Raw genomic sequence first — 27680 nt, forward strand, 5'->3', positions numbered from 1 at the left:
CTCAAGGGGCTTACAATCTAATGGGTAACACAATAGGTAATAAATATATACAAAGCAAGTTATATACTGGATAAATAGGAATAGACTTACTCTTTAGAAAAATCACTTTGGCAGCTGAGTGGAGTAGGAATGGGAGTGAGGAGAGACCTGAAGCAGGGAAACCAATTAAAAAGTTATTAAATGCTCAGCACTGTGAGAGGTAGGTGACTGAGGAGCCTTATCCACCCCTATTGCAGGAGATGGACCAGTGTGGCATAAAGAACTAGGCCTGGGGTGGGGTGGGGGGTGGTAATACTCAACCAATACCCAGGCAGCCATAGACCAACCCAATCCGATCCAGGCAGTCTGGGCCTTAACTACAACATTAGAATGTGAGCTGTTTGTTTATTCTTTTGAAACTCCTGTTCTTAACACAGTGACCAGCACACAGTAAATGTTTCGTTGACTGAATGAGGACAGGAGACAAGGCCAGGCATATCTTGAGGAAGATGAAGTATTCCAGGAATACAAGAGTGGAATTTGACCCATGTGGAGAAACTGAGGTTGGAGATATGAGTAACAAATAAATAAGAATTTTAAAAAGAACACTGAACACAATAAAGAAATATCTTGGGAGTGAGAGAAGCCCAAGGGATGAACCTAGAATAAATAAATCCCAAAGAAATATAAGCAGATCCTCAGAAAAGAATGTTCTAGCCACAAAGACTAGAAAAGTATTTTGAAGAAATGAAACAAGACATAAAATAGAACAGTTAAAGAGAAAAAAAATTGGCAGGGAGAATTATTAATACCTTAAGACAGATGGTGGTAAAATTGACCCAAGCATTTAACACTCTGAAATTTAGAGTAGGTCATACAGAAAAAAATGATTCCATGAGACAATAAGAAATATTAAGACAAAACCAAAAGTTAAAAAAAAAGAAAATATAAAGTATATAGTATCGAAAACAACTGATCAGTAAAATAAGTCAAGAAATAATCTAAGAATCATTGGACTACAAAAGAATGAAGATGAAACAAGTTATTTACCTCCCAGACAGAGAGCAGGAAAGAGATGTGCATTTTTAGATACGGCTAATGTGGGGATTTGTTTTGCTGGATTATGCAGCTTTATATTGAAAGCTTTATTTTCTTTCTTTTTAAAAAATTTTAAAAGAATATTTGCTCAATTTGGCAGTGGCAGGGTTAGTGAGAGTGAGAAATGCATAAAAAGTTTAAGCAATGAAAAAACAAAAGTTATTAATAAAATTTTATTTTAAAAAAGAATCATTGGACTATCTGAAAGAAAGCTTGAATATTAGTTCAAAATATCATAAATCTGCACAGAACTCCTAAAACTAAAAGGCAAAGTTAAAAATTAAAAATGAAAAGAATACACTAATCAGCTCATGCAAGAAACCCCAAATTAAATCTCCCGGGGAACATCATAGTCAAATTCCAGAGCTTCCAAGTCAAAGAAAAAATAGAGTCGATGGGGCAGCTAGGAGGCACAGTGGATAGAGCACTGGCCCTGGAGTCAGGAAGACCATCTGGCCTCAGACACTTACTAGCTGTGTGACCCTGGGCAAGTCACTTAACCTCAATTGCCTAAAAAAAAAAAAAGAGTAGCTTTTGAAATGGGAATGCAGGAGTCAAACATAACAGAGAAAAGTTAAATATATTTAATGTGAGGTAGGATCCCTACCCTCTGGAAGCTTACAGATGAACAGGGGAGGAAAGAAATGCAACAAAGCATTTATTAAGTGTCTGATAATTCCAGACACTATACCACTTAAGTGCTCTACAACTATTCCTCTCTTTTGGTCCTCACAACAACACTGGGAGGTAGGTGCTTTATTATCCCTATTTTACCATTAGGGAAAACCTAGTCAGAAAGATTAAGTGACTTGCCCAGGGTTACACAGCTAGTAAGTATCTGAAGCTGAATTTGAACCCAGGTCAACTTGACACCAGACCCTTCACTCTATCCACTGTGGCTCCCAGCTGCCATCCCAGCAGAAGTATAAGACACAAAGATCAACTATGTTACTCAGTATGATACAAGTGCATTCGGGATGTACCCCATGGCTGTATGAGTCATCAAACCCTGCCCTGTTTATCAGAGGTCTTTCTATGTGGAGATGGGGGGAGGGGGAGGCTCACGTACCCAAGCCAAGTGCTCTGTTGGGTATCCTTTTTCTGTGGGTAAGAAAAAATTGTTCCACTAATGTTTTTCTTCCCTTTTATTATGCCTGGCTGATCATATTATGCAACAGTCAAGAGGCAAGACTGGATTCAAATGGCATTGTTGTGCATGATGTAGGGAAAGGGTGAGAGAAAGGGTGAGCAAGTAAAAATAATACCTGGTTGAGCACCCTCTGGTTATTGTTAATGATCTTAGAGAAGCTGGATTGGATTGTTAGCACTGGGAGAATGAAAGCTAACTGACCTGGAATAGTCAGGAACTAGAGGGAGAGCTCTTAGTTTCAGGGAGCATGCTATGAAAGCCTCTGAGGGGCTGCCTATGTAAGGGGTGCTGCTAATGAGGGAGGAGGTGTAGGGGGACCAACAGGTCATGGACAGAAACCAACTGGCTGAAAGCAGGAGAGAAAGCAGTAGCGTGACACCCTTCCACAAGCTGATTCCAGCTCCCAGGCTGTTTCCCAGGCCATTTTGGAATTCAAGGAGCAGGAAGTGTCCGTGTTTTATTTCTCCCTCCTTCTCTCTCCTTCCCCCAAATACTAAATGGCACGGACTGCCTTTACTAAAGCAGACAATTTAAACGAAGCTAGATAAATAAATAATATAGATAAATAAGTAAATAAAATAAAAAAACAAAGCTAGGAAGTGAGTAAATTAGGTGGGGGAAAGTACTCAGGGTGACAAGGCTCTTTGAGAGTAATTTTTATGTCATCAGAAGGTATAATTTGTCCACATTTGGATAGTTCTGGATACAACTCGGGATTAAGTGACTTGCCCCAGAGGTCACACAGCTAGTAAGTGTCTGAGGCCAGATTTGAACTCAGGTCCTCCTGATTCCAGGCATAGTGCTCTATCCACTGCACCACCTAACTGCCCCCACTAATGCTTTTTCAAAGCTAGATGATTTAGGGCTACTTAAAGTTATTTGAGAGGCAGCATGGTACAGTGGATAGAGAGCCAGCCTCAGGTTCAGGAAGGCCTAGGTTCAAGTCCTGCATATTAGCTGTATGACTCTGGGTAAGTCGCTTAATTTCTCAGTGCCCCAAAGGCACCACTCCCACCCAAGTTACACTCAAGTTGCTGATGATGTGCTTCAGAGGTAGGAATTTCCACACCAGGAGCTTCTTATACTAGTCTTTTTTTTTTTGAGGCAATGGGGTGAAGTGACTTGCCCAGGGTCACACAGCTAGTAAGTGTCAAGTGTCTAAGGCCAGATTTAAACTCAGGTCTTCCTGAATCCAGGGTCCATGCTCTATCCACTGTGCCATCTAGCTGCCCCTCCTTACACTAGTCTCAACCAAAAGAATATATTCACATTTTTGTAGCTCATAGGTTCTTGGGGTATTGCTAGAGTGAAAAGTAAGTATCCATGACTAAAGCACACACAGCGTTAATGTCCTAGTTAACTTCCTTGGTTCCATCTGAGTGTCACAGATACAGACATTCAGAAGTTTCAACCTTTCCACACCATCCAATATGGCAATTAGGTAGTGCAGCCTGGAGCCAGGAAGATTCCTCTTTATGAGTTCAAATCTGGCCTCAGATATTTACTAGATGTGTGAGTAAGTCAGTTAACCTTGTTTGCCTCAGTTTCCTCATCTGTAAAATGAGCTGGAGAAGGAAATGACAAACCACTCTAGTATCTTTGCCAAGAAAACCCCAAATGGGGTCATGAAGAGTTGGACATGACTGAAACGACTGAACAGGAACCATCTGATACATAGACTTCCGAATGAAAGTATAAGTATACCAAGATTGTGTGCTGGCTCCCTTGCAACTCATCAGATGCACAAGTTTCTATTATCCATAATGGATCTGTTGCTTTCAAAGGCAAAGAGAAAACCCCACTCAGTTGCCTGCCTTATAATAAGATATGCTATTCCTGGTACTTCCTTTGCAAGTAGATTAGAATTGCCCAAATTGTCCTTTCCACATCCTCACATGTCATAAGTCCAGGCTCGGCAACCACTTAATCTGGCTTCCTGTTGTCTTCCTGGGGCAAAGGTATCATCTGTACCTCTGGGAATGTGTTTGCCTTGCCCTTTTACTTTCCTTCTACTCCTTGTATAAATTAAAGAAAGTGAAAAACGAGACTCCTAAAAAGCAGAAAGATGCTTCCCAGCTCTCTGAGGACAATAGGCACTACTTTAAAGTTTGTAAAGCACTTTACATACCTTATTTTATTGGAGCACAACTGTATCCTGTGAAGCTAGGTGCTACTGGTACTATTGTCCCCATTCTGAAGATGACAGACCTGAGGATCAGAGGAACTAAGACGCTTGAATTCTAGACTTTGTGACTTCAAGTCAACATTTTTCTACTTTAACAGCTTGGGAAGATAACCTAGGTTCCTTGGACACTTAACTGAAGGCAAGCAAATAGGAGAGGTCTGACACGCAAAGGAATTTTGTTTTTAACTCCACATTGTCTTTCTGAACCCATACACACTCAATTATATGCCTGGAGTAAAATGCTGATTGGAAGAAGAGCTCTTCTATCATCAGACTGTTAATGCCCCCATTTGCCTCTTCATTTCCTCCTCAACTATCCATGTCCCTCCATTTCTTAAAACCAGATATAAAAATCAGGCCTTAATTAACCCATTCCTGGTCCCACTCTGGTCCCTCTACAAATTTTCATCCTCTTAGGGCTTATTCATCTTGGCATCGTTAACTGGGTACCATCTGCCATTGTGGGAAATACCAATGAATATAACCCATAATCCCTGCGCCCAAGGGGTATATAGTCTTCTCTGGGAAACAATGAACTAACAAAATGAGAATAATCCATGGTTCTAGCACTCCCTAAGGTTCCCAAAGTGCCTTCCTCACAATAACCCAGTGAAGGGATAGTGCAAGTTTATTGTCCCCATTTTATAAATGAGAAAACCAAGGCACAGAGAAGTAAAAGAGCTGCGGTTCAATGCCCAGCCCTCTTGACTCACAGTTCACTGGTCTTGCCACAACATTATGCTACAATATCACAAAGTGCATACATACAAATATACACACACACAATGAACATAGGACCCAGTACTGAAAGAAGGGGAAATACATCATGAGGGTGTAATAACAAGGCTACAGGTTCAATTCTGGATGAATGATCTAGTGAAAAGATCCTGGATTTGCTGTGAGGAGACCTAACTTCATAAGCCCTCCTCTGATACTGGCTGTGTAGCCACATGTCTTACTATTACTGTGGCTCTGTGGTCATTGTTTATCTGCAAAGCCTTGGCATCATCTGGCCTCTCTATCTTGCCACTGATCATGGGCATACCTGTCTGCACGATTGGTCTCTGTTACTTTGGAGCCAAAGGAAGTGCCCAAAGCATGAAGCCCTTCTCTTAGTTTCATATCAGTTGTTCCTTCATTGCTGTTCCTTCATCAGTCTCACTAAAAACATTATGTTAGGGCCTGGACTGCTGAATTGGGTGGGGAGAGGTGGGTGACTCTGCGTATTTGTTACAAGAGTTTGTTTTTTCTTTCTTTTTCAACTGAGGAAAAGAGGTGAGGAGATAAAACAAATGCTTGTTCATTGGAAAATAAAAAAATTAAATAAAAAATTAAATTTCTTTAATTGGAAGAGTGGTAGTATAGTAATAGTGAGAGAGAGGGAGAAGGAGAGAGAGAAGGAGAGGGAAAGGAAGAGGGAGAGAAAGGAGAAGACAGGAGAAGCGGGGAGAGAGGAGAGGGAGAGAGAGATTAACAAAAAATATTTAACAAATACACAAAAGAAAGAGAAAGTTCAAAAAGGAATGGAAAGACTTGCATGAATGGATGCAGAATAAAATAAGCAGACCCAGGAGAACGATTTAAGCCATGACATTACTAATGAATGACATGAGAAAAACCATAAAAACAATTTCTATAATAACAACATAAAGACAAACAGCTCTGAAAGCTGTGAGAATTATGCTCCATCAACACAATGCCCTTCCCTGATTCCAGAGGACCAGTGAGGAATCACATTATCAACTCCTCCTGAAAGGTGCTGGACTCAGGATGCAAAATGAGACATAGATTTTTTTGAACACAGCTAATGAGGGAATTTATTTACTCTGCCATATGTATTTGTTACAAGGAATTTCTATTTCTGTTTCTTTTCTTTGTTTTCCCTATGGAGTGGAGGGAATTTCTGTTAGTTAAAAAGTTAGAACTTTTAAAAAAGGGATACAGGTAAGCAGGGTAATACTGCAACTATCTTGTTAAATTTAACATACACTAAAGAAACAAGCTGCAAGTTATAGTTTCATATGCAATCTTCTTTTTTCTTCCTTAGATGCCAATGTTTGCCAATTTTCTAGTTCATAATAAAAATGTGTTGATAATTCTTCAGCAGTGTGTTGGAAAATCACCTGTCCCACCATGTCTCCCACCGCATTTGCAGCTCTATAAAGTCAGGTTTTGCAAAGGTCAGCTAAGATAGCAGTGGCATCAGTGCATGGGGTAAAGCCCGAAGGAGGGTTTGGTTTTGAGTCAAGCTTCCCCCAATCTCAGTTTTAAATCCTAAGACAAGTGCCGAGGCACAGAACACAAAGAGAAGAACCTTTTAAAAGACCCGGGACAAACTCAGGATGTTATGATGTCAAACTCCAGTTGAGCATTTTTCAAGTGTTCCCACCACTGGCCTCACCAGTTGATTTCCAAATGATCATGCTCCAGATGTCAACTCCTTTCTGTTTCAAGGGCCTTTCACACTAGGGAGGGGAGTAGGTTAAGGAAAGGGTTTGGCCCCTGGGTCTCATCTAACAGCCAAAAACTATGGAAAGAGCCAAAGAGGGACAGGGGATAAATGCTTCTGTATTTTCTATTTACAGAGAAATGGTTGGGGGGTAGAAGTGAGGGGAGCAATGCTTGGAGAGGAAAACTTCATCCCCATCCCAGGGCCCCGAAAAAGATGGAAGGGTGGCCAAGGTAAGCACAGGTGCACTGGCAGAGGCAAGAACTTGGGAGGTTCCCATCACCTGTGACTCAGTTTGGCACCTAATGCCCCAACCTGCCTCATTAGACCTCTTTGGAAAAATGCCTAAACCACACAGAGATGGAAACTCTACTGCATCTCCATTGACTTGTCCTCCATCACAGTCAGATGAGAGAGCTGCTATTTTCAATCCGGAAAAACCGAACAATATTGTTGCACTTAGTAAAAGAGCTGCCATGTTCCACCCCAGAACTGGCATCAGCTCAGTGACTGGTGAAGCAATCTCTGTGGACTGAAGAGTTTGGTTTAGAATATTGCCTTTGAAGGCCAAGCTGGAAACATAGCAGCCAAGACTGTGGCCTGGAAATGGACGGCTGAAAAACAGCGGTGGGCAGATCAGCCGAAAGAGTGCCCCCAAAGCCAAGGGCAGGGCTCATGCTGGTGAAGGCTGTGAGTCAACTCTATGAGGACAACGTGGGCCGTCTTCTGTTTGTTTGGGATGGAGCAGAATACAGAGTGTGGTTTTAGTCACAACCAACCCCATACAGATAGAAATAGTTTATCAACTTTGATCAAAATGATAACAAACTATTACTTCAGGCTATCTGTTATATCTGTTTCCCCAGTTGTCAATGCTTTCCCCTCTTCCCTGAAATGACTTTGGATTTACTTTGTATGTACTGCATATGTGATACAAAGGCAGCGTGGCATTATAAATAGGGCCAGGAAGACCTGGACTCAAGCCCAGCTTCTGACACACACTGGTTGTGTGACCCTAGGCAAGTCACTTAACCTCCTAATGCTCTAGGTGACTTTCTAAGACTATCTGTTGTAGAGATGTCCACCTGCACCAGTAAAGGAAGTTATTTCATCTGGAAGTTCTCTATACTAATGAATTCACAGGCCCAGTACTTATCCTTATATTATGGATTTACTTATTTGTATCTAAGTTGTTTTTCCCACAACAGAATACTGTTATTCAATGAGCATTTATTAAACACCTATTATGTGGTAGGCAGCTAGGTAATGCAGTGAATAGAATTCCAGGCCTGAAGTCAGGAAGACTCATCTTTCTGAGTTCAAATCTGGCCTCAGAGACTTACTAGCTGTGTATTCCTGGGCACATGCGGCCTCGAGGACACAGGTTCCCCAGCCCTGATCTAGCCTTTGCCTCAAGAAGTCTTATGAGGGGAAACCTTCTACCTCCTAAAGCATCATTCCATTTTAGGACAGCTCTAAACACTGGGAAGTTTTTCCTCACGTCACCCCTCAGTCTACCTTTCGACAACTTCACAATCATACATCTAGGGCCAGAAAGGACCTTCCAAGCCATCTAGCCTTACCCTGCTCCCCATATTACCAATGAGGAAACTGAGTACCAGAGATGCTAAATGACTTGCTCAAGGTCACACGTGTAGTGGGTTACAGAAACTGGAATTCCTGTGATACCAAAGCACAACAACTTTTCCACTGCACCATGCTCCTCTCCCCCTCCCCCCTCCCCGTTGCTTCTCGTTCTAGGTTCTAGAGCCATCCACAACAAGCCCATTCCCTCTTCCATGTGGTGGCCCTTCAGATACTTCAAGACAGCAAACATGTCTTCTTCACTTAGTCATTCCTCCTCTAGGCTAACAATCCCTAGGTCCTGCAACCCACCTTCCCAAGCCTTTTTTTTCTTTTTGGTGAAGCAATCAGGGTTAGGTGACTTGCCCTTGCACAGCTAGGAAGTGTCATGTGTCTGAGACCGGATTTGAACTCAGGTCCTCCTGACTCCAGGGCCGGAGCTCTATCCACTGGGCCACCTAGCTGCCCATTGTCTTCCTAAGTCTTGATCAAAGATTTAGAGCTATAAGTACCTTAGAAGTCACTGAGTCTATCCTCACTTATTTTAAAGATGAAGAAACTAAGGCCAAGAGAAATCACATGACTTGTCCAAGTCATATCAATAGTTAACTGGCAGAAAAGGACTCATGATGGAAAAAATGCTACCCATCTCCAGACAGAGAACCGATGATCTCTGAGTGCAAACTGAAGTATAATTTTCTCACTTTCTTTTTCTTGCTTTTTTTGGAAATATAGTTAAAATGGAAATGTTTTGCATGATTTCACATGCATAATTGATATCATATTGCTTTCTTTCTCAGTGGGTATGGGAGAGGGTGGGAAGGGGGAAGAGAATTTGGAACTCAAACTTTAAAAAGAAAAGAATATTAAAAATAAACAAATAGAAAATTAACAAAATTTAAAGGCTCATCATATAAAAAAGTCAGCTATTCAAACCTGAGTCTCATATGAACTGAAAATCTGTCCACTTTTCCATGGTACCATGGAGGGTCTATCCCAAGGCCCTTTGCCACTCATGAGTTCCATGGCTGAATAAGTGATCTCTTAGTGGTCTGCCCTGGTGATATGCTTCACTGCAACTAGTCGTGCTGATCATCCAAAGACGAATAGTATATCACTGGGCCCACAAAGCACTTCCGGCCTGGCTAGTCCTACCAGAGCTTTCATTCCTTTGGCAAAGTTTTTGTGAACAGAGAACCTTCACCACGTCACAATAAGGCATGAGAACATGGGGGAGGTTTAAAGCTGGAGTTTAAAAGTATAAAATAAACACCTATACTATGGGAAGAAGGACCAAATTAACATATGAGAGATTTAGGAAAGGAGGAAAATTAATAACACTGAGTAAACTGTAGTGCCAATAAGGCCCATGTTTACAAGAAGCACTAAGTTCTATCAGCCTGGGTTGGTGATCCCACCATCTAATGTGGGTTATCTATCACCAGATAAGGTAAAGATTGCAATCTTTGGAAACATGTTGCATATAAGCAACCATTCTATTTAGATGTCATCCATTTAAAATGACTACATAACAGGAAAAAAAAACCATTGCTAGTAACAAGTAATTTTCAAGGTCAGCCCTAAATTAGCCCTTTCTAAGCATAAGTGGTGGGGCAGCTAAGTGGCTCAGTGGATAGAGAGCCCAGACTGGAGTCAGTAAGACTCTTCTCTGTGAGTTCAAATCCAGCCTCGGATACTTACTAGCTGTGTGGCCCTGGGCAAGTCACTTAACCCCATTTGCCTCAGTTTCCTCATCTGCCAAAAGAGCTGGAGAAGAAAATGGCACACTACTCCAGTATCTTTGCTAAGAAAACCCCAAATGGGGGTCACAAAGAGCCAGACACAATTGAAAGAACCAAACAACAACGCAAAAAAGCATAAGTGGTATGTGTCCTAACACACACCGCTCCCAAGTATGTTGTGAAGATGCCATAGTAGACATTATTATGGACCTGCCATCTCTCCCACTCCGTACCAGCCTTCAGTGTGTGAACAAATGCCCTCCTGAGCCTTGACTCCCCATATCACCCAAGGACCTCACAGTCTAACAGGGAGATGATATGCAAACAACTGTATACAAACATAGCAGCTAGGTGGCACAATGGATAGAGTGCTGGGCCTGGAGTCAGGAAGACTCATCTTCCTGAGTTCAAATCTGGCCTCAGACACTAACTGTGTGACCCTGGGCAAGTCAATTAACCCTGTTTGCTTCAGTTGCCTCATCTCTAAAACAAGTTGGGAGAAGAAAATGGCAAACCACTCAAGAATCTTTGCCAAGAAAACCCCAAATGGGGTCATGAGGAGTTGGACACAACTGGAAGGACTGAACAACAACATATACAAACAAGATGTACACAAGGTAAATGAGATAATCAGCAATAGGAAGGCATTAGCATTAAAGGAGATTGGGAAAGGTTTCTTGTAGAAAGTGGGATTTTAGCTGAGACTTAAAGAAAGCCAAGGAAGCCAGGAGACAGAGATGGAGAAGAAAAACATTGCATTAACTGTGGTTGGATCCAATCTAGAGTTGCATATCTAAGTTATACTTGCAGGGCCTCCCAGTTCTGGGACCCTGGAAAATGGACATTGGGTGGCAGGTTGGGAGACCCTGCCGGGTATCTGCTTCTGAGTGGCCACCCTTGTAGATGTCTCCAGTAAGAGGCATCTTTCTGTAATAATGTTCCCTCCAGTTCCCACAGAGACATGGGTCTGCCCTGACATGCAGACAGCTTCCAACTGTACACACATTTTTCCAAGACGACTCATTTAAATGGGTTATGGAAAGGAAGGAAAGGTTACTAAATGTCTTTCAGATTCCGGGCCTGATTTACTTCAGGCTCTGAGGAAGGAGCATCCTAATTTTCATGGCCAGATAACCAATTTTCAAACATTCAATACCTTCTCTTTTTTCTAAGACCACTAGGAGGCACAGTGGATAGAACACTGGGCCTGAAGTCAGGAAAACTCCTAAGTTCAAGTCTGGCCTCAGACACTTACTAGCTATGTGACCCTCGACAAATCACTTAACCCTGTTTGCCTCAGTTTTCTCATCTGTAAAATGAGCTGAAGATGAAATGACAAATCACTCCAGGATCTTTGCCAAGAAAACCCCACACATAGAGTCAGACACAACTGAAAATTGACTAAACTGAACCTTCACATTAGAGATGTAGTTGAGGAGAGTTATAGACATGTTGCAGATGGAAAAAACTGAGGCTAAACAGATGTGAGCTACCATACTTGGGTCACCATAACAATTGGGTCTGTTCGAATCAAACTTGTGGATGCCTGAGCAGCGACAACAGGCTAATGAGGTCGTGCCAGGTCTGGCTCTGGCCCCTTATGTTCTGGGCTGGAGTTCACTTATCCTCCTTGCCTCCTCCAGGGGAGTAAAGGTTTGCAAACACATCAGCGCAGAATGACTGTAACAAAGCAGAGAAGTCAACAGAATTCCCCCTTCTTGGTGCAGTCTATAGCCCCAGGGTGAGGGAAAGGAGTGGAGGTGGGGGGGCAACCTCTGGGAAAAGCTGAAGTCAGCTGTCTGAGGGACTGAGTCAGCATGCTCAAGACCAGACAGGCTCTTGGGAAACAAGTTTCTCTCCCACAAAAACCCCAAAAAGAACAACAGCTCAAAGACCTCAAACCTGATACAAACAATTCCAGAAGGAGAGTTCTAAGCTAACCACTGGCGCCAAGTAACTGAGGCCTCCAGCGCTGGGTATTCATCAGCACCCCCACACACACACTCAATAAAGGCTCCCTGATACTTCTAGAGGCTGACAGCTGACACCTGAGTGTCAACAGGGTGCTAAGCGCTCCACACAGGGACAAGAGGGAATGGACAGCAAAGTGTTTTTGTAATTACTCTGGGCTTGTACCATCAAGTCTTAAAATTCCAACAGAAAACCATGGGCTTTGCCCAATAGTATGCTGCCTCCCTTTTGTTATTAAAGAGAAAAGCTAAAGGGAAAAGTGCAAATATGATTTTAGATTCAGGCTCCCTGGATAAAAGCTCCTCTTCTCGGGCAGTCCCAGGGATTCAACGTGAATTGACAATAGATAGGGGTAGTCACTTCCATTATGCATACCACTGGTCTTGGAGCAGAAAGACCTGGGTTCAAATTACACCTTTGACCCAGAACAGGTAATTTTCACAACTGTAATGTTCTTTCTCTTTTCCTTCCCTCTCCCTTGTCCTTCTCTCATCTGCCTTTTCCTCTGCCTTCTCCCCTGTCTTTTCCCTTCCCTACCCTTCCCTCTGTCTTTCTGTTTCTCTCTCTGTCTCTCTCTCTCTCCCTATCTCTCTCTCTCTCTCTCTCCCCTGCCCACCTCCCACTCCCATATATGAGAGAATTTTTTTAATTTAAAAATGAAGACACACCTCAAAAAGCTGTGTTACCATAAGCCAATCACATCATTTAACCCCTCTAAACCTGTTTCTTCATCTATAAATCAGGACAAGAGGTCCTGCAGCCTGGCTCACAGGGTTTCCGAGACTCCATCGATATAACACATGCAAAGCACTTTGCAAAATGTAAGGCACTCTATAGATAGATATCAGCTAATAATATTTACTACAATGAACCTGTTCCGGGTAGAATCACTTGGATGAATCCCTTGGCTTTGGGACTTTTTGAAGGAACAGGCATACTTGGCATATATTTTTCAAGATCTGATCACAGCTATCACAGACAGTATCAGTAGCCTTGAAGTTGGGGCAGCCAATGGGCTGTAAGGTCTTACCCTGGCTCAGCCCCAAGATAGCCCACCCATACTTCTGGGCACAATACATTCTCCACATCCACATTAGAAGACTTTGCCCGTGTTCATACTCAAGACAACCTCAGCGCGTATTCTCATCCCTAGAAATACTTTTCTTGCTCTCTGTGTGAAGATTCTTGACTCTGAGGTCAGAAAACCTGGGATCAAATCCTACCTCTGAAGACTACTTCCTGTGTAGCATTGACCAAGTCACTTTAAGTCCCTGGGCATTAGTTTCCTCATCTCTAAAATGGGAAGATTGACTCAGATGACCTTTGAGGTCTCCTGGAGCCCTAGATCTATGATCCTATGATTCCCCGGGGGGTTCTGAACAGCTGCTGCCCTTTTCAAATCTTTTAAAACATTTCTGACTCTTGTCACATGATGGGGGGAAAAGAGAGGGGAGGAAGAGGAGAGCCAAAGTGTTTTGTTTTAATGACTCAGTAGAAGTCCACGCACTTCAGCAAACCTAAACAAGCAAGAGCACAGACTTGGAGTATCATCTATCACTGGGCCTCAGAGTCCTGGCCAACCTCACGTGCTTCCATTACACCATGACAGGCATGGGTCTCCCAATGCCACAGGATTGTCTGAATATAGGAAGGAAGAGTTGGATAAAAACTAGGGCATCAGCCCCCAATGTTTGGGGCAGAGGAGACTCTGGTGAAATTCTGAAAAAGAAAATACCAACTTCAAAGGCACCAAGGGTTTGAGAGGCTTGCAGGCAGCACAACCATACACAGTGGCTTCCCTTACTATATTCTCAATCCCAAAAGGACAAGTAAAAGCTTTCCCTACCAAGTGCCACTGAGACATCTGTCTTTGTGTGTCAGGTATCTTTCCTCTGGACTTGGGCTCAGAGACCCAGGGAGTACCCTAGGAATTGGGGGGGGGGGCACAAATCTTGCAACATGCTCAAAATCATTTTTCCCAGGTGGAAGCATTCCCCAGGATTCTTCCTGGCATTTCTCCACTCCCTCTGTAGGAATGTTATAAGGACATAGAGAGACCATAGAATTTAGAGGAGAAAAGAAACTTAGAAGTTCTCTTCTATCCCATCCCCCACATTTTACACATGAGGAAACTGAGGCCCAGAGAGGCTCATTGACTTGCTCAAGTGGTACAACTAGTAAGAAGCAGAGCCAGGAATGGAAATCTAGTCCTGACTACAAACCCAGGGCTCTTTCTAACATACTACACTACCTCTGTGTTAAAACACTTTGTAAAATACATCACTAGAAACATATCAAGTGTTACTATCATTACTACAAGAAAGAAAAGAATTCTAATTCTAACTCGAGTATATTTTCCTGTATCTTTTTCTGAAACATTTTATTGCTTAATATCTTCTCCCAGTCTTCCTAGGGATTTAAGTACAACTACCCAAAGGGCAGCTAGGGCTTAGAATAGATAGAGTACCTGGCCTGGAGTCAGGAAGACTCAAACTTCTTGAGTTCAAATCTGGCCTCAGACACTTCCTAGCTGTGTGACCCTGGGCAAGTCACTTAACCCTATTTGCCTCAGTTTCCTCATTTGTAAAATTAGCTGGAGAAGGAAATGGCAAACCACTCCAATATCTCTGCCAAGAAAACTCCCAAAGAAGTCGTGAAGAATCATACACAACAGAAACAACTGAACAAAATCCAAAGGAATGGAAAATACTTTGGAACTAGTCCAGAGGATCAGACACTTAGAGCCGGATCTGACTTACGTATCACTGAGTTCAGCAGCACCTCTCCCTGCCCCCCTTTTTTTCCTTAAGAAACTGAGGCTCAGACAGATAAAAAGAACTTGCCCATGGCCACATAGTAAGTGGCAGGGCTAGGATTTGAACCCAGGTTTTCTGATGCCAAATCCAGCATTCCTTCCATTGCAGCATGCAGCCTCCTCAGAAAGGAGGATCTCCCCAGGGCACTGTATAGGCAAGGAAGCCTGCTTAGTAAAAGCAGAATGGCCTGAGCCCTCTTTGTAACGCTATGATGTATTATCTGTGACAGAACGGAAGGAGCTCTGGATTCGGACTTAGAAGGCTGGGTTGCTAATCTCTGTGGCCTTGGATAAGTCATTTGGCTTCTCTGGGCCTTAATGGTCTCATCTATAACATAAAGGGGTCAGACTAAGTAATCTCTAAAGCCTATTCTATTTCTAAAATGCCAAGGAGGAGTGACATTTAGTTTTACTACATTGGTTGGGAAAGAAATCCGCTGGTTCTTTTTGTGGTGGTATAGAATTAGAATCTTAAGGAATGCCCATCAGTTGGGGGAATGGCTGAACAAGTTATGGTATGTATGCTTAGCATATAGTAGGTGCTTAATAAATGTTTATTGACTGATTGATGAATGTGATAGAATACCATGGTGCTGAAAGAAATGATGAAGGGGATGGTATCAGAAAAACCTGAAAAGATTGGTATGAACTGATGCAGGGTGAAGTGGCCAATGTGGGAATTTGTTTTGCTTTGATTATACATGTTTGTAATGGGTTTTGTTTTTCTTGCTTTCTCAATGAGAGTGGGGGTTGCAGAAGGGCTACTTGTGGACCTGAAAATAAAATAAAATAATTTTTTAAAAGGAAAAAGTCATCATCTGTACCCAAACCCAAGGGAGTTTAAATAAGAAGTATTTTTTCTGCTTCCTGTTAGTATGGTTCTCTCATACCCCCATTACTGATATCTCCCAACCACAGTTTAATACAGGGACCAGAAAAAGTCATGGCCAAATTCTCTTACCCATACCTACAGGAAGCAAGGATGGCATGATTAACTGAAACCACAAATGGGCCCAAATCCTCATTTCAGCCAAGGGCATGAGAAGCAGTGAGAAGAGAGAGGGCAGGCAGGTGTCTGGGTTCAAATTCCACACCTAATACACACAGACTAGGCAAGGATCTCAGGACCCTAGGCAACTATCTAAAACTAAGTTATAGAGGGAGCTCCAGCCTTGGAGTCAAGAGGACCTGAGTTCAAATTCGGTCTCAGACATTTGACACTTATTAGCTGTGTGACCCTGGGCAAGTCACTTAACCCCAACTGCCTCACCAAAAAAAAAAAAAAAGACTAAGTTATAGAACAACACTGCTCTGCATTGATTGTTGTAAGGACAGCAAGGTGGTGCAGGAGATAAAATGCCTCGCCTAGAGTCAGGAGGACCTGAGTTCAAATCCAGCCTCAGATATTTATTAGCTTGTGATCCTGGACAAGTCCCTTAACCTTCTTTGCCTCAGTTTCCTCATCTCTAAAATGAGCTGGAGAACAAAATGGCAAACCACTCCAGTATCTTTGCCGAGAAAACCCCAAAAGGGGTGATGAAGAATCGGACACAACTGAACAGCAACAACAACTGAGCACAGTGCTTGACACATAGTAGGCCCTTCATAATTGCTTGTTGACTGACCCACAAAGCTCTAGAAACTCATTACCCAACAGGTTCTCTGAGTGAGTGTCTCTTCTTTCTGACTTTTGACTCCTCACTTCTCTGCTCAATCAGCAGGCTCAAGAAGCCATAAATTGGAAAGGCTCTAACACATCTGGGCCAAGAGTTGCATAAGCAAATCCCAAGATGTAAAATATTAGGGATTCTGGGTACTGAGAAGTTTCTCTTTATTCTGAGGAATGACTATTTCTTTACTGTTTCTCCCAAACCACAGCCCACACTATGACCTAGACTTACCTCCTTAATGATCAGGATTTCTCAGTTTCTATTCTATACTCAAAGTTCTCTCACACTCATATGTCATCTGGCTTTTTTTAAATTAATATTGCTGAACTGTTTTCAGGCATCATAGAACAGTGGATAGGGTACTGTAAGTGCAGTGAGGAAGATCTGGGTTCAAATCCTGTATCAGACATAAATTAGCTTGTATAACTCTGGGCAGGTCACTTCACAGCTCTGTGCCTCAGTGTCTTCATCTGTAAAATGAGTGAGTTGGGCTCAGTGGCCCCCAAGGTCCCATCTAGCTATAAATTTACAATCCTGTGTTTTCTCCCCTCTTTTCTATTTTTTTTTTGTTTGTTTTAAGGGATATCTTTATGGCAGATAGAGAAAGGAGGGTAACATTGGGAAATATAAGTGACATAAAGCAGTAAAATTTAACTTTAATTTTTAAAAAGTTGTTCCACACCCACCACCACCTTTGCTAAAACCACATCTTTTCCCTTCTTATTCCTCATAAAACTAAGGACTCTCTCCTTAAAGATGTACTTGTCTTTATATATTTGAAGGACTAGCTTATAAAAAGGGAAATAAATTTGTTCCGTTGTTCCTTTGGGCTGAAACAAAGCAGTTGGGTGGCTCAGAGGCTAGAGGGCTGGGCCTAGAGTCAGACAAATCCGAGTTCAAATGCAGCTTCAGACACTCATTGGTTTTGTGACCCTGGGCAAGTCACTAAACCTTTGTTTACCTTAATCTACTAGAGAAGGAAATAGCAAACCACTCCAGTCTCTTTGCCAAGAAAACTCTTTACAGGGTCATGAAGATTTGGACACAACTGAACTGAATGACAACAATGACAACAGACTTAATCAAGAACCTACAATAAAGTCCCTTCCCTCCTCCTTCTGCTGTGTGTGTGTGTGTGTGTGTGTGTGTGTGTGTGTGTGTGTGTGTGTGTACCTTCAAACAACTTGAGCCATCCAGCAACAGATGATGATAATGATCTCCCTGTCACTGATGGTGCTCAAAGACCCTTTTTCAGGGATGCAATAGATGAGATTCTTATGCTTGGGGGTAGTTGAAATTAGCCCTGACAAGTTCCATCCTAATTTCAAGAGTCTGTTTTTTATTTCTTCTAAATTATCCCCTTGGATGACTAGAGCAGGGTTCTACATATAATAGGCACCAACTAAATGTTCATATTTAATTCTGTCTTCCCTGAGGAAAGCAGTCACAGTAGAAATTCCCAGCAGCCCTGCTACTACCTGCATCTCTGAGACAAAGAAACCCATATTATTATATATCTAGAGCTGAAAGGAACCTTAGACGCTATCTAATTGAACTCCCTCATTTTACAGATGAGGAAAATGAGGCCCAACTGTTTTGCCTAAGGTCAAGTAGGAACTAAATGTTTAAGGCAGGATTTGAACCAGGTCTAGTGATTATAGTCAGTGTTCTTTCCATTACACCATGCTGCCTTCCCAGGAGGGAAGAGGGCAGGTTTGATGGTTTGAGGAGTAGTACCCATCCTTGCAAGAGCATTCAACAGCACCTAGGGTGGTCCAACACATATTTAGGCAGCCGCATTCACACCTGCGAAGGCTTAAGCAAAGCAGAGGTCATTTCCCGTCACACACCTACCTGAACAGAGGACTCCCTTATTTCTGGCGCAGGAAAAGTTGTCACACTCGCAGAAGGGCCCGTAGATCTTCCCAAACTCACTCTCGTAGCAGGAGCACTGGTTGCAGCTGCATTCCCCCCGCCCACTGCACAGGGGCTTGCCCTCCATCTCACGGCACAGATTTTGGTAGAGGTCCCGGTTTTCTCCCTCCTGACACTCACACCTGGAGCCCAGGTGGCCCTGGTAGCACTCGCAGGTGCCACAGGTGTAAGTCCCATTCCCGCTGCACCGAGGGCTGTCCTGCTCAGTCATATTGGTGCAGCTGCACAAGCAGTTGTAGGTCACCACGAGCTCCAGGGTGTCCCGGAAGCCAACTGGTCTCAGGGTGAACGTGTGCTCGGTGTCTTTGGAAGGGCAACTTCGGGCTTCTACGGACACCTCAAATGATACCTGGGCAGAGAAGAAGAGAGAAAATGCACAAAGATTCTAACAAGATAAACAAGAACAATAAAACAAAAGGGAATGCTGAGTAATTATAATGAGCCCCTACAAGGGGAGGAGAAGATGCACCTCCCTCCTTGGCGGGGCTGGGACTACAGATACAGAACACTGTATACATTGTCAGCCGAAGACTGTCTGGAGGATGGTTTTGTTGAATTCTTGGTTTTTATTTTTTAATACCACTGCCACAAGAGAACATCCCACGGTTAGAGGAAAGGAAGAGGGAGTCTATTTGGTGACATAAAAACAAAAGCTATGAAGAAAAAATTTTAAAATAAAACTGAGATCGAATTGATCCTGTGATTTCATTGGTATAGGAAATTGCAGATAGGAAAATCATTCTTCCAAGGCAGACCGGCACATATATAAATTTATATAGTTTATAATTTTGCCTAGGACAATGGGTGGGTAAGTGACCTGTCCACAGGCACACAGTCAGCATTCGTGGGAGGCAGGATTTCAACCCGGATCTTTCTGACTTTGAGGCCAGTTCTCCACTTTGCCACCTTATCTCTCAAAAAAAATTAATACATGAATATCTTTTTTAAAAGATAATAAACAGTGGCACATAAATGGAGCTTAGGGATTTGCAGCAGCCCTATGAACAGTTTACCTAATTATTTACTGAAACCTAAGTTCTTTCCACTACACTTGCCTAACACATAGTAAGTGCTGAGTAAATGTTTTATCTATCTATCTATCTATCTATCTATCTATCTATCTATCTATCTATCTATCTATTCTATGTTGCCTCTCATATGGCTATGCTGGAAGGCAGAATAAAACTGCCCTAAGGGAAGTATCGACAAAGTGCCAGAGGAAGAGGAGTCTGGGAGTCAGGGAGGTTACAGGAAGGAGTTGGCCTCAATTCAACAGGCATTTATTAATCACCTACTATATGCAAGGGTACAATGTGAGGATGCATAGACAAAATGAAAAAGTCTTTGTCCTCAGGGAACTTTAAGTCTCCTGAAAGTGGGCATTTGAGATTATCCTGAGAGTAACTCAATCAAGGAGATAGGGCAGTGTGGGGCTGTGGATGGAGGACACTGGACTAAGAGAAAGAAGATCCTGACTGACACATGGCATTAGCCAGCTGTGTGACCCTGGCAAGTTTCTTTGCTATTTCTAGGTCTTGGTTTCCTCACCTATAAAATCAGGGCCTTGAACTAGCCCAAGGATTCTTAACCTTTTCTACGTCATGCACTCCTTTGGCAGTCTAGGGAAACCTTTTCTTTCTTTCTTTCTTCCTTCCTTCCTTACTTTCTTTCTTTCTTTCTTTTTGCTGGGGGGGGGGGGGAAGAGCGTATTGCAGGGATGGTGTGGTAGAACGGCTTATTTTCCTATAGGAAGATCCTGACTGACACATGGCATTAGCCAGCTGTGTGACCCTGGCAAGTTACTTTGCCATTTCTAGGTCTTGGTTTCCTCACCTATAAAATCAGGGCCTTGAACTAGCCCAAGTATATTAGAGTGCTTCTCTGAGCATGAACAGTTCATTACTAATTTGGAGGGAAAGCTGAGCCAACACACAGTTGGCAACAGTAAAGCAGAAAAGCAGCGAGCAGCTTTCAGAGATTTGATGTACAGCATCGCATTTACTCATCTTAGAAGAGATTGGCAGCTGACAAATCTCGTTAGCTCCCAACTCATGTTTAACAGAAGAGGTTTTAGGCTGGTTCTATTATACATGCTAGGTGTGCTGCAGCATCATCAATAAGAGAGATGCAAACCAGATCTGAGGGCAAAACACTGAAGGAATTAACTGTTTGGGGAGCCTATGTTTTTAAATGCATAAAATAAAATAATGGGGTTACAGAGGAAACCAATTCTATTGAGATACAGTTACAAAAACACTTCTGTAATGTGTCTGTCTTGATGTGGCCCACAAGCAGACATGAATAGGTGTCTCTAACGTCTCTTCCCCTCCCCACCAAGACAAATTTTAATGCCTGCCAGGAAGAGAAGTAGAAGATTGGGGCCGGAGGCTGGCCACTCTACTTTCCTCTGGGAGAGGGGCTAGAATTCTATCAGTTCCTTTAAATATTTAGGGAAGTAACTTTAAGGTTCAAGCTACACTCCTGATTGCTGTTCATTAATGGAGAAAGGAGAGCTCCAAACTTTATATATCCAAGGCATGGCTTCTTTCCCACCAAATGCCAGTTTCACCATTTAACACACATAACAAATAGCAAAGAAATCCATTTATCCATGTAGAGAGCAAAACAGAAATCAGAGAAAGTATACATATGAGAACATATGCCAGAGAAGGTGGAGTCAAGATGGCAGAATGGTCACAACTGCCAAGCCTTCCCCAAAACTCTGACCACCAAAAATGCCAAATCGAATTCAGAGTGGAAAAGCTAACAAAAAGTCACAGTGAGTCATTTTTCCAGTCCAGAGCAGCTTAGGAAGGTAAAAAGGTTAGCAGACACTGGGATGGGGGTTGCCTGGGAATGTAGAGGCACCAGCTGTGAGCTTACCCAATGCACAAAGATAGTAAGGGAACTGAACAGCTGGTCGGAAAGATTCCAGGGGATCCCTGTGCTACCAGTGGGCACAGGATAAGGTGCCATTTGGCAGCTCCAAAGCCTATTACCCAGGTCTGGATTACAGTTCCAATGTGAAAAGGAGTAATTGCAGTCACCAGGGAGCAGGGGCCCTACCTATGTAAGAACCAATACACGGACCAGGAGAGCAGTGACCAGACCTCTCCCTGGATCACACCACCTTGGAAGCATAGAAAACCTACAGGGTCCCAGATCAAGCTACAGAAAGAAGCTCATCCCACACCCCCCTCCCCCACTACCACCAGAAGTGAGCAAAGCCCTATTCTAACATAAAGTTCAAAGGCTGGAAAAATGAGCAAACAACAACAACAAAATAATCTGCGCATAAAAACATTCTATGGAGATAGGGAAGCTCAAGACACAAATTCAGAAGGCAACTTGAAAACATCTACAAACAAAGTCTAAAAGAAAAATGAAGATCAAACACAAACCTAACAAGAATCACTAAAAGAACTAAAGAGAGAGATTAAAAAAGATAGCAAATGGATGACTTTAAAAATCAAAAAAGAGCAGTAGAGGAAAAACTGAGGTAAGAAATAAGAGCTATGACAGAATATATAGTAGACAATATAAAATGAAGGAGCTCTTCTATTGGAAGTGAGATATCTCAGCTTAACAAAGACAAAGAGAGTCCCAAATCTCACTCAATGGGAAAATCTCTAGTAAACAAGCGGAAGATAGGGACATCATAGAAACCGCCAGCTACACTCATGTCAACTTTTTCCAAGTCTCTCACCCTTTAACAACTGCAAGAGAGGTTGGCATTGTACATCTCCTCTCATGAAGCAAGAAGTTAAAAGAAATTCAGATCTCTCCCTCTCCTGCTCTTGCCAACTCTGCCCAACCCTAACACAGATGGAGGTCATTGAGTAATCAATCTTCACCAATGAGGAGGAAGTCCCATACAACTGGCCTTTTAAACGAATGGTTGCATTTAAAAAGCAAATTCTTAGACGTCAGCTTAAGAAGTCCTAAACTAATCTTTAAGGACCCTTCCATTTCTAAAATCCTACAGCAGTTGGCTCAAGGAAGGGAATAAAGAATTCAGGGAAAGAAAATTAAAAAGCACATTTGCCCTTCTTTCTTAGTGTATTTTTTTTTTACAATTCCATTGTTTTTTTCTTTGTTCAAATAAAGTCATCTCTTTTAAAAAAAAATCCGTTGTCCAGAGTCTGAGTTATTTTTTTTAATTTTTTCTTTCACTGCCTTCACATGTTGAACATTAACAAAGACAACAATGTATTGTGTACATACCAAATCAAAAGGCAAGACTGACTTTTACAATAAAATCTTCAGCTTAACAAGCCCGAAGCCATATAAAAACTGACCCTTTGGAATAAGACCTCTATCAAAGTCTAGAATGTATACAGCTAATTATATTTTAGAGCGTCTAATGAGTAGGAATTTTTAATAGCCTATTATAATTTTCAAATGGTTTTCAAAATAAATCTACAAATGAAGGGAAAGAGGTTCACTCCTCACATCAGAGGAAAAGGCAGAAAATATAAAGACATTCTGAGATTTGGTAAAATTGATTTGAGAGATCCATGATGATAATAATGGCTTACATTTATGTAGAGATTCAGAGTTTGCAGGTCACTTTCTTCACAATGTGTCTGTACGGTAGGCATGTGTATTCTTATTCTCATTTTACAGATGAGGAAACTGAGTCTCAGGAGGTTATGTGAGTTCATCAGAATCACACAACTAATAAGCAAGAGATTTGGGACTTGACCCCAGGTCTTCTGGGTCAAAATCCAGTGTTCCTTTCACTACACCAACGTATTCATTATGAAAACTGAGTTAAAGTGAGGTGTCAAAAGAGAGTAGAGAAAGGTTTGAAATACCTAGTGTGGAAAATCCAATAGGGAATCAATAAGAGATGAATAAAAGCACTGTCAATTAATAGTGAGGGAGCGGGTGATGAGGACTCATCAAGCGCCATCTTGTAATTTTCTCCAACAACGCTTATTACTATGAAGTAGAAGAAGTCATTGGCAAGGTATCCAGCATTGAGGATTGGCCAAGATCACAGAACTGAAGCTGAAGTGCCTTCAGAGGTCATCTAGCTCAGGTGACCTCTCATTCCCAGATGAGGACACTGGGACCCAGGGAAGGCAAGTGACTTTGCCAAGGTCACACAAGGAATAAGTGACTGAGCCAGTATTTGAACTCACATCTTATGCCTCTTAGTTCAGTGCTTGTTCTCAGGGACCATGCTACATACTAGTTGGAATAATATCAAGGTAAGGACTAATGTAGGAGCTATATTCAGCAAAAAGTCAAATGAAGCCAAAAAGGAGTAATGGACAGGAGACTGGAAGGGTTCAATGTACTAGAAATCATAATGACGCAAAAAGAGCAGATTCTCTGCACCAAAGAAATGGGAGAAGTATTAAAACAACGGTGTTGCACGCAGAGAGGAAGTATACGTTGGATATCTAACTTCAAAAATATATTTTATTGGTGTTCTTTTCTTAACAACGCTGTCACTTCCTAATGACTCCCCTCCTATCATCAATTAGGTGCACTCAAGTAACTCAAGTTAGATGATTTAGAGATAGCAGATGGAGTGCTGGACTTGAAATCAAGACGGCCTGAGTTTGAATCCTACGTTAGACACTTACTACCTGGGTAAACTCACTTCCTGAGCCTCAGTTTCCTCCTCTGTAAAGACTCAATGGCTTCTAAAGTCCTATAAGATCTGTTCATTTAACTTTAGAATGATGATGAGGTGCATGACTATGTTGGTGAATAACTGAAAATTATCATAAATGAAGGTCACAGGGATCTGGGAATTATGAGGCCAGATCATTAAAAAGGATTGTCAACATTATGTTGAAGGCACCATGGAACATGATGGAGGGGAGGGTAGAGAGGAAAATTGTAAGCATGGTACAAAAGTCATTGAGGAAATAGAGAGTGATAAAATGGGAGAAAATGTTTTAATTGAATGGCACAAACATGGTTAATATGGACATGTTTTGCATGACCTCACATGTATAATGGAGATCAAATTGCTTGCCTTCTCAGGGAGGAGAAAGGATCAGGAGGGAAGGAGAGAATTTAAAATTCAAAATTTTTTAAAATAATCATTAAAAAATTTTTACATTAATTGGGAAATATTTAATTAAATAAATAAGAATAATTTTTAAAAATTGAATGGCATGAACTTCAAACTTCAAAGAGACTGCTGAGTGATGGCAGGCAGTGGAAAGCAAGAAATGAGACCCAGATTCCTGCCTTTATTCCCCTTAATTAGACCAAGGAAGATGAAGTTCCTACCCTGTTTTCCATGCCAAGTTCAGATCAGCTGCAGACATTTACTCTAACTCACATCAGTCTTCCTTCTGCCCACTGGTGACTGGTCACTGGGAGCTTTAAAAGGTTACCAGTTTTTCTTTATTAAAAAAAATAAACAACAAGTAAAGAACTCTGAGAGAACACACCACCATCTGGTCTGCTCTTGATTCAAGTTTAAATCCTGCCTTATACCTCTATTCTGTAAACCACAAGTGGGAAATCTGTGGCCTCAAGGCCACATGTGGCCCTCTAGGTCCTCAAATGCTGCCCTTTGACTGACTCCAAACCCTCTGACTGAAACTTCAAAGTTTTGATTCAGTCAGAGGGCTGCACTTGAGGACCTAGAGGGCCACATATGGCCTTGAGGCTGCAGGTTCCCCATCTCTGCTGTAAACCTTCATGATCTCTGTTATTTGACTAGAAAAGAAGGCCTTAACCTGAGGTTTATAGATAGATTTCAAGACTCATAAATTTGAATAATCTTTATTTTCACAATTTCTTACTGAAATCTAGTATTTCTTTCAATTATTAATTAAAAACACAAACATTATTCAGGGGTCCATATGACAGACCAACCTGCCAAAGGGGGTCTATTTTTTAAAAATGGGTAAGAACCTCTGGACTAGAAAATAACCAGACTTGACATATAGTAGGAGCTTAGTAAATGCTTGTTGATTAAATGACCGGTTAGTAAGACTCTACTCCACACATTAATTTGATTGCAAAGGAATCCTTTAGATAGGTAGAGGGAACATTTCCCCCCCTCCTATAGAGGGCTTCAGACTCATGAGGGGAAAAAAAAAGAAATTGAGACACATTAAATAGAAACTTATTTTAGGGTTTATTTTTAAGAAACAGAAATGGAAAATGTTACAGCTGCTTTTTTTTAATTGAGAAAAGTAAACCACAGTCTGTATGACAAATACAAGAAATAATGAAAAGTACACACATCAGCTCTTTCTTGTGAAACCAGAAACGGGTAATGGATAGGAAAATAGTTAAGGGAAGTAGGGAGATGAAAGGAAGATGAGGGAAGACCCCAAAAAAAGATGCACACAGAGAAACAAGTGAGTAAAAAGTCACAGATTGAAAGACAAAGACAACCCAGGGTGAGGGTAGGGACAGATGAGAAAAGAGAGAGACAGAGAAAAATCCCAATACTTAGCCAAGCCCCGAGAGGCAAAATTTCTCTCATTCTACTAACAAGCTGTGTTATCTTGGACAAATGACTTTACTTCTCTGGGCCTGTTTGCTCATGTGTAAAATCATAATGGGAAGAGGAAGGAGAATGGAGTAGACATCCTATAAGGTCTTTTCCCACTCTAATGTCCTATATCATATGATTTATTATACTTTTTTGAGAAAAAAAGCAGAAACCTCTAGATTCTTTGATTTTAAAAAAAATTTTGAACAACACTTTTGATATTCATTATATTTCATAAATCTAAAGCCTCAGTAACAGAATTGCTAAGCTGCCAAATGAAAATAAATTAAACTGTGCATATTTCTTCAGGAATACACACCAAATGTTTTGGTAAAGAGAAAAACAGTTTTATGGAAGCATATATTAAGGGGAGAGTGGAGTTCCCTTCATATTCAATAGAAATACCTCCAACCCAATTATAGTATGGCAATAATAGAGTTATTTTCAGAGATCTCAAGGACCCAAAACCCCAGGGTTCATGCTGTTACTGCATTACCAGTATTTTAAAGTCATGTTCTGCAAAATACATTCAAGCAAAGCATGTGTCATGGACAGGTTTCTCTAGATTCTTTCAAGAGAGCATAAATACTGCCAGAAGATTTCTATTCCAGATCTCCTACAGACAAGGCCCCCGAGTTTCTCAGCACCTTTGTTTCCCCTTCCTGAAGAAGTACTAACAGGACCACCCTCCCTCACAACCTGAGGAAGCTCTCAGAGGGTTCTAGAGGAGCACCTCAGAAACAAGAAGCTGTACAGATGGAGAGCTCTTCCCACCTCCACAGCATGTAATAAACAGGATTCTAGCTTTGGCTCTTTTCATGGGCTGTCCTGGTGACTCGGACAAAGGCAGGCCCTATCTGTGTTTGCCAGATGGTAGCGCAAGCCCAGTGCCCAGAAGCTGGTCACACCTCACCTCGACAGGAAAAAAAAAACACCAAAACACTGATTTTCATTCCCCCAGTTGTTAACACTGAATACCAGCAATTTCTCTCTCCTTTCTCCCTCTATCTTCTTGAGAACAAGGACCAGGTCTTATTCCTCTTTGTATACCCCACAGCATTTAGCAATGTGCTTTTTAAAATTTTATTAATTTATTTTTAGTTTTCAACATGCATTTCCATAAGCTTTTGAGTTTTAAATTTTCTCCCCCTCCTTCCCCAAGATGGCATGCAATCTGATATAGGCTCTACATATACATTCCTATTAAACACATGTTCATATTAGTCATGTTGTAAAGAAGAATTAGAACCAATAGGAGGAACCACCAGAAAAAGGAAACAAAACAGAAGAGAAAAAAAAAGAGCAAATAGTATGCTTCGATCAGCATTCCAACTCCATAGTTCTTTCTCTGGATGCGGATAGCATTTTCCACCATGAGACTTCTGGAGACATTTTAGATCCTTGCAAACAAAGTGTTTTTCATACAGCCAGTGTTTAATACATACTAAGGTCTCAGAATTATAAACTCAGGATGTAGCTCTTTCTTCAAAGCCTCACTCAGAAACCTCCTCTTCTTTGAAGTCTTTCCAGATGTCTACTTCTCCAATTGTTAGTGTTCTGTCCCCAGTCAAATTACCTTGTTTTTACTTATCTGAGTATAGCTTGCACTCTACCATCCAGATAGA

General features: G+C 41.7%; 1 protein-coding gene across 1 annotated transcript in view; it reads right to left on the reverse strand.

The window, feature by feature from the left end:
• Positions 1 to 27680, reverse strand: part of ITGB5 (integrin subunit beta 5) — a 191064-nt gene that overhangs the window by 34882 nt on the left and 128502 nt on the right. Inside the window, exon 10 of the mRNA XM_027845271.1 lies at positions 18498 to 18927. Within this exon, the coding sequence (XP_027701072.1) occupies positions 18498 to 18927 (430 nt within the window). The remainder of the gene's footprint in view (positions 1 to 18497; positions 18928 to 27680) is intronic.

The sequence above is a fragment of the Vombatus ursinus genome, unplaced genomic scaffold, assembly GCF_900497805.2.
Source record: "Vombatus ursinus unplaced genomic scaffold, bare-nosed wombat genome assembly UNPS02014959.1, whole genome shotgun sequence".
In the NCBI taxonomy this organism is placed as follows: domain Eukaryota; kingdom Metazoa; phylum Chordata; class Mammalia; order Diprotodontia; family Vombatidae; genus Vombatus; species Vombatus ursinus.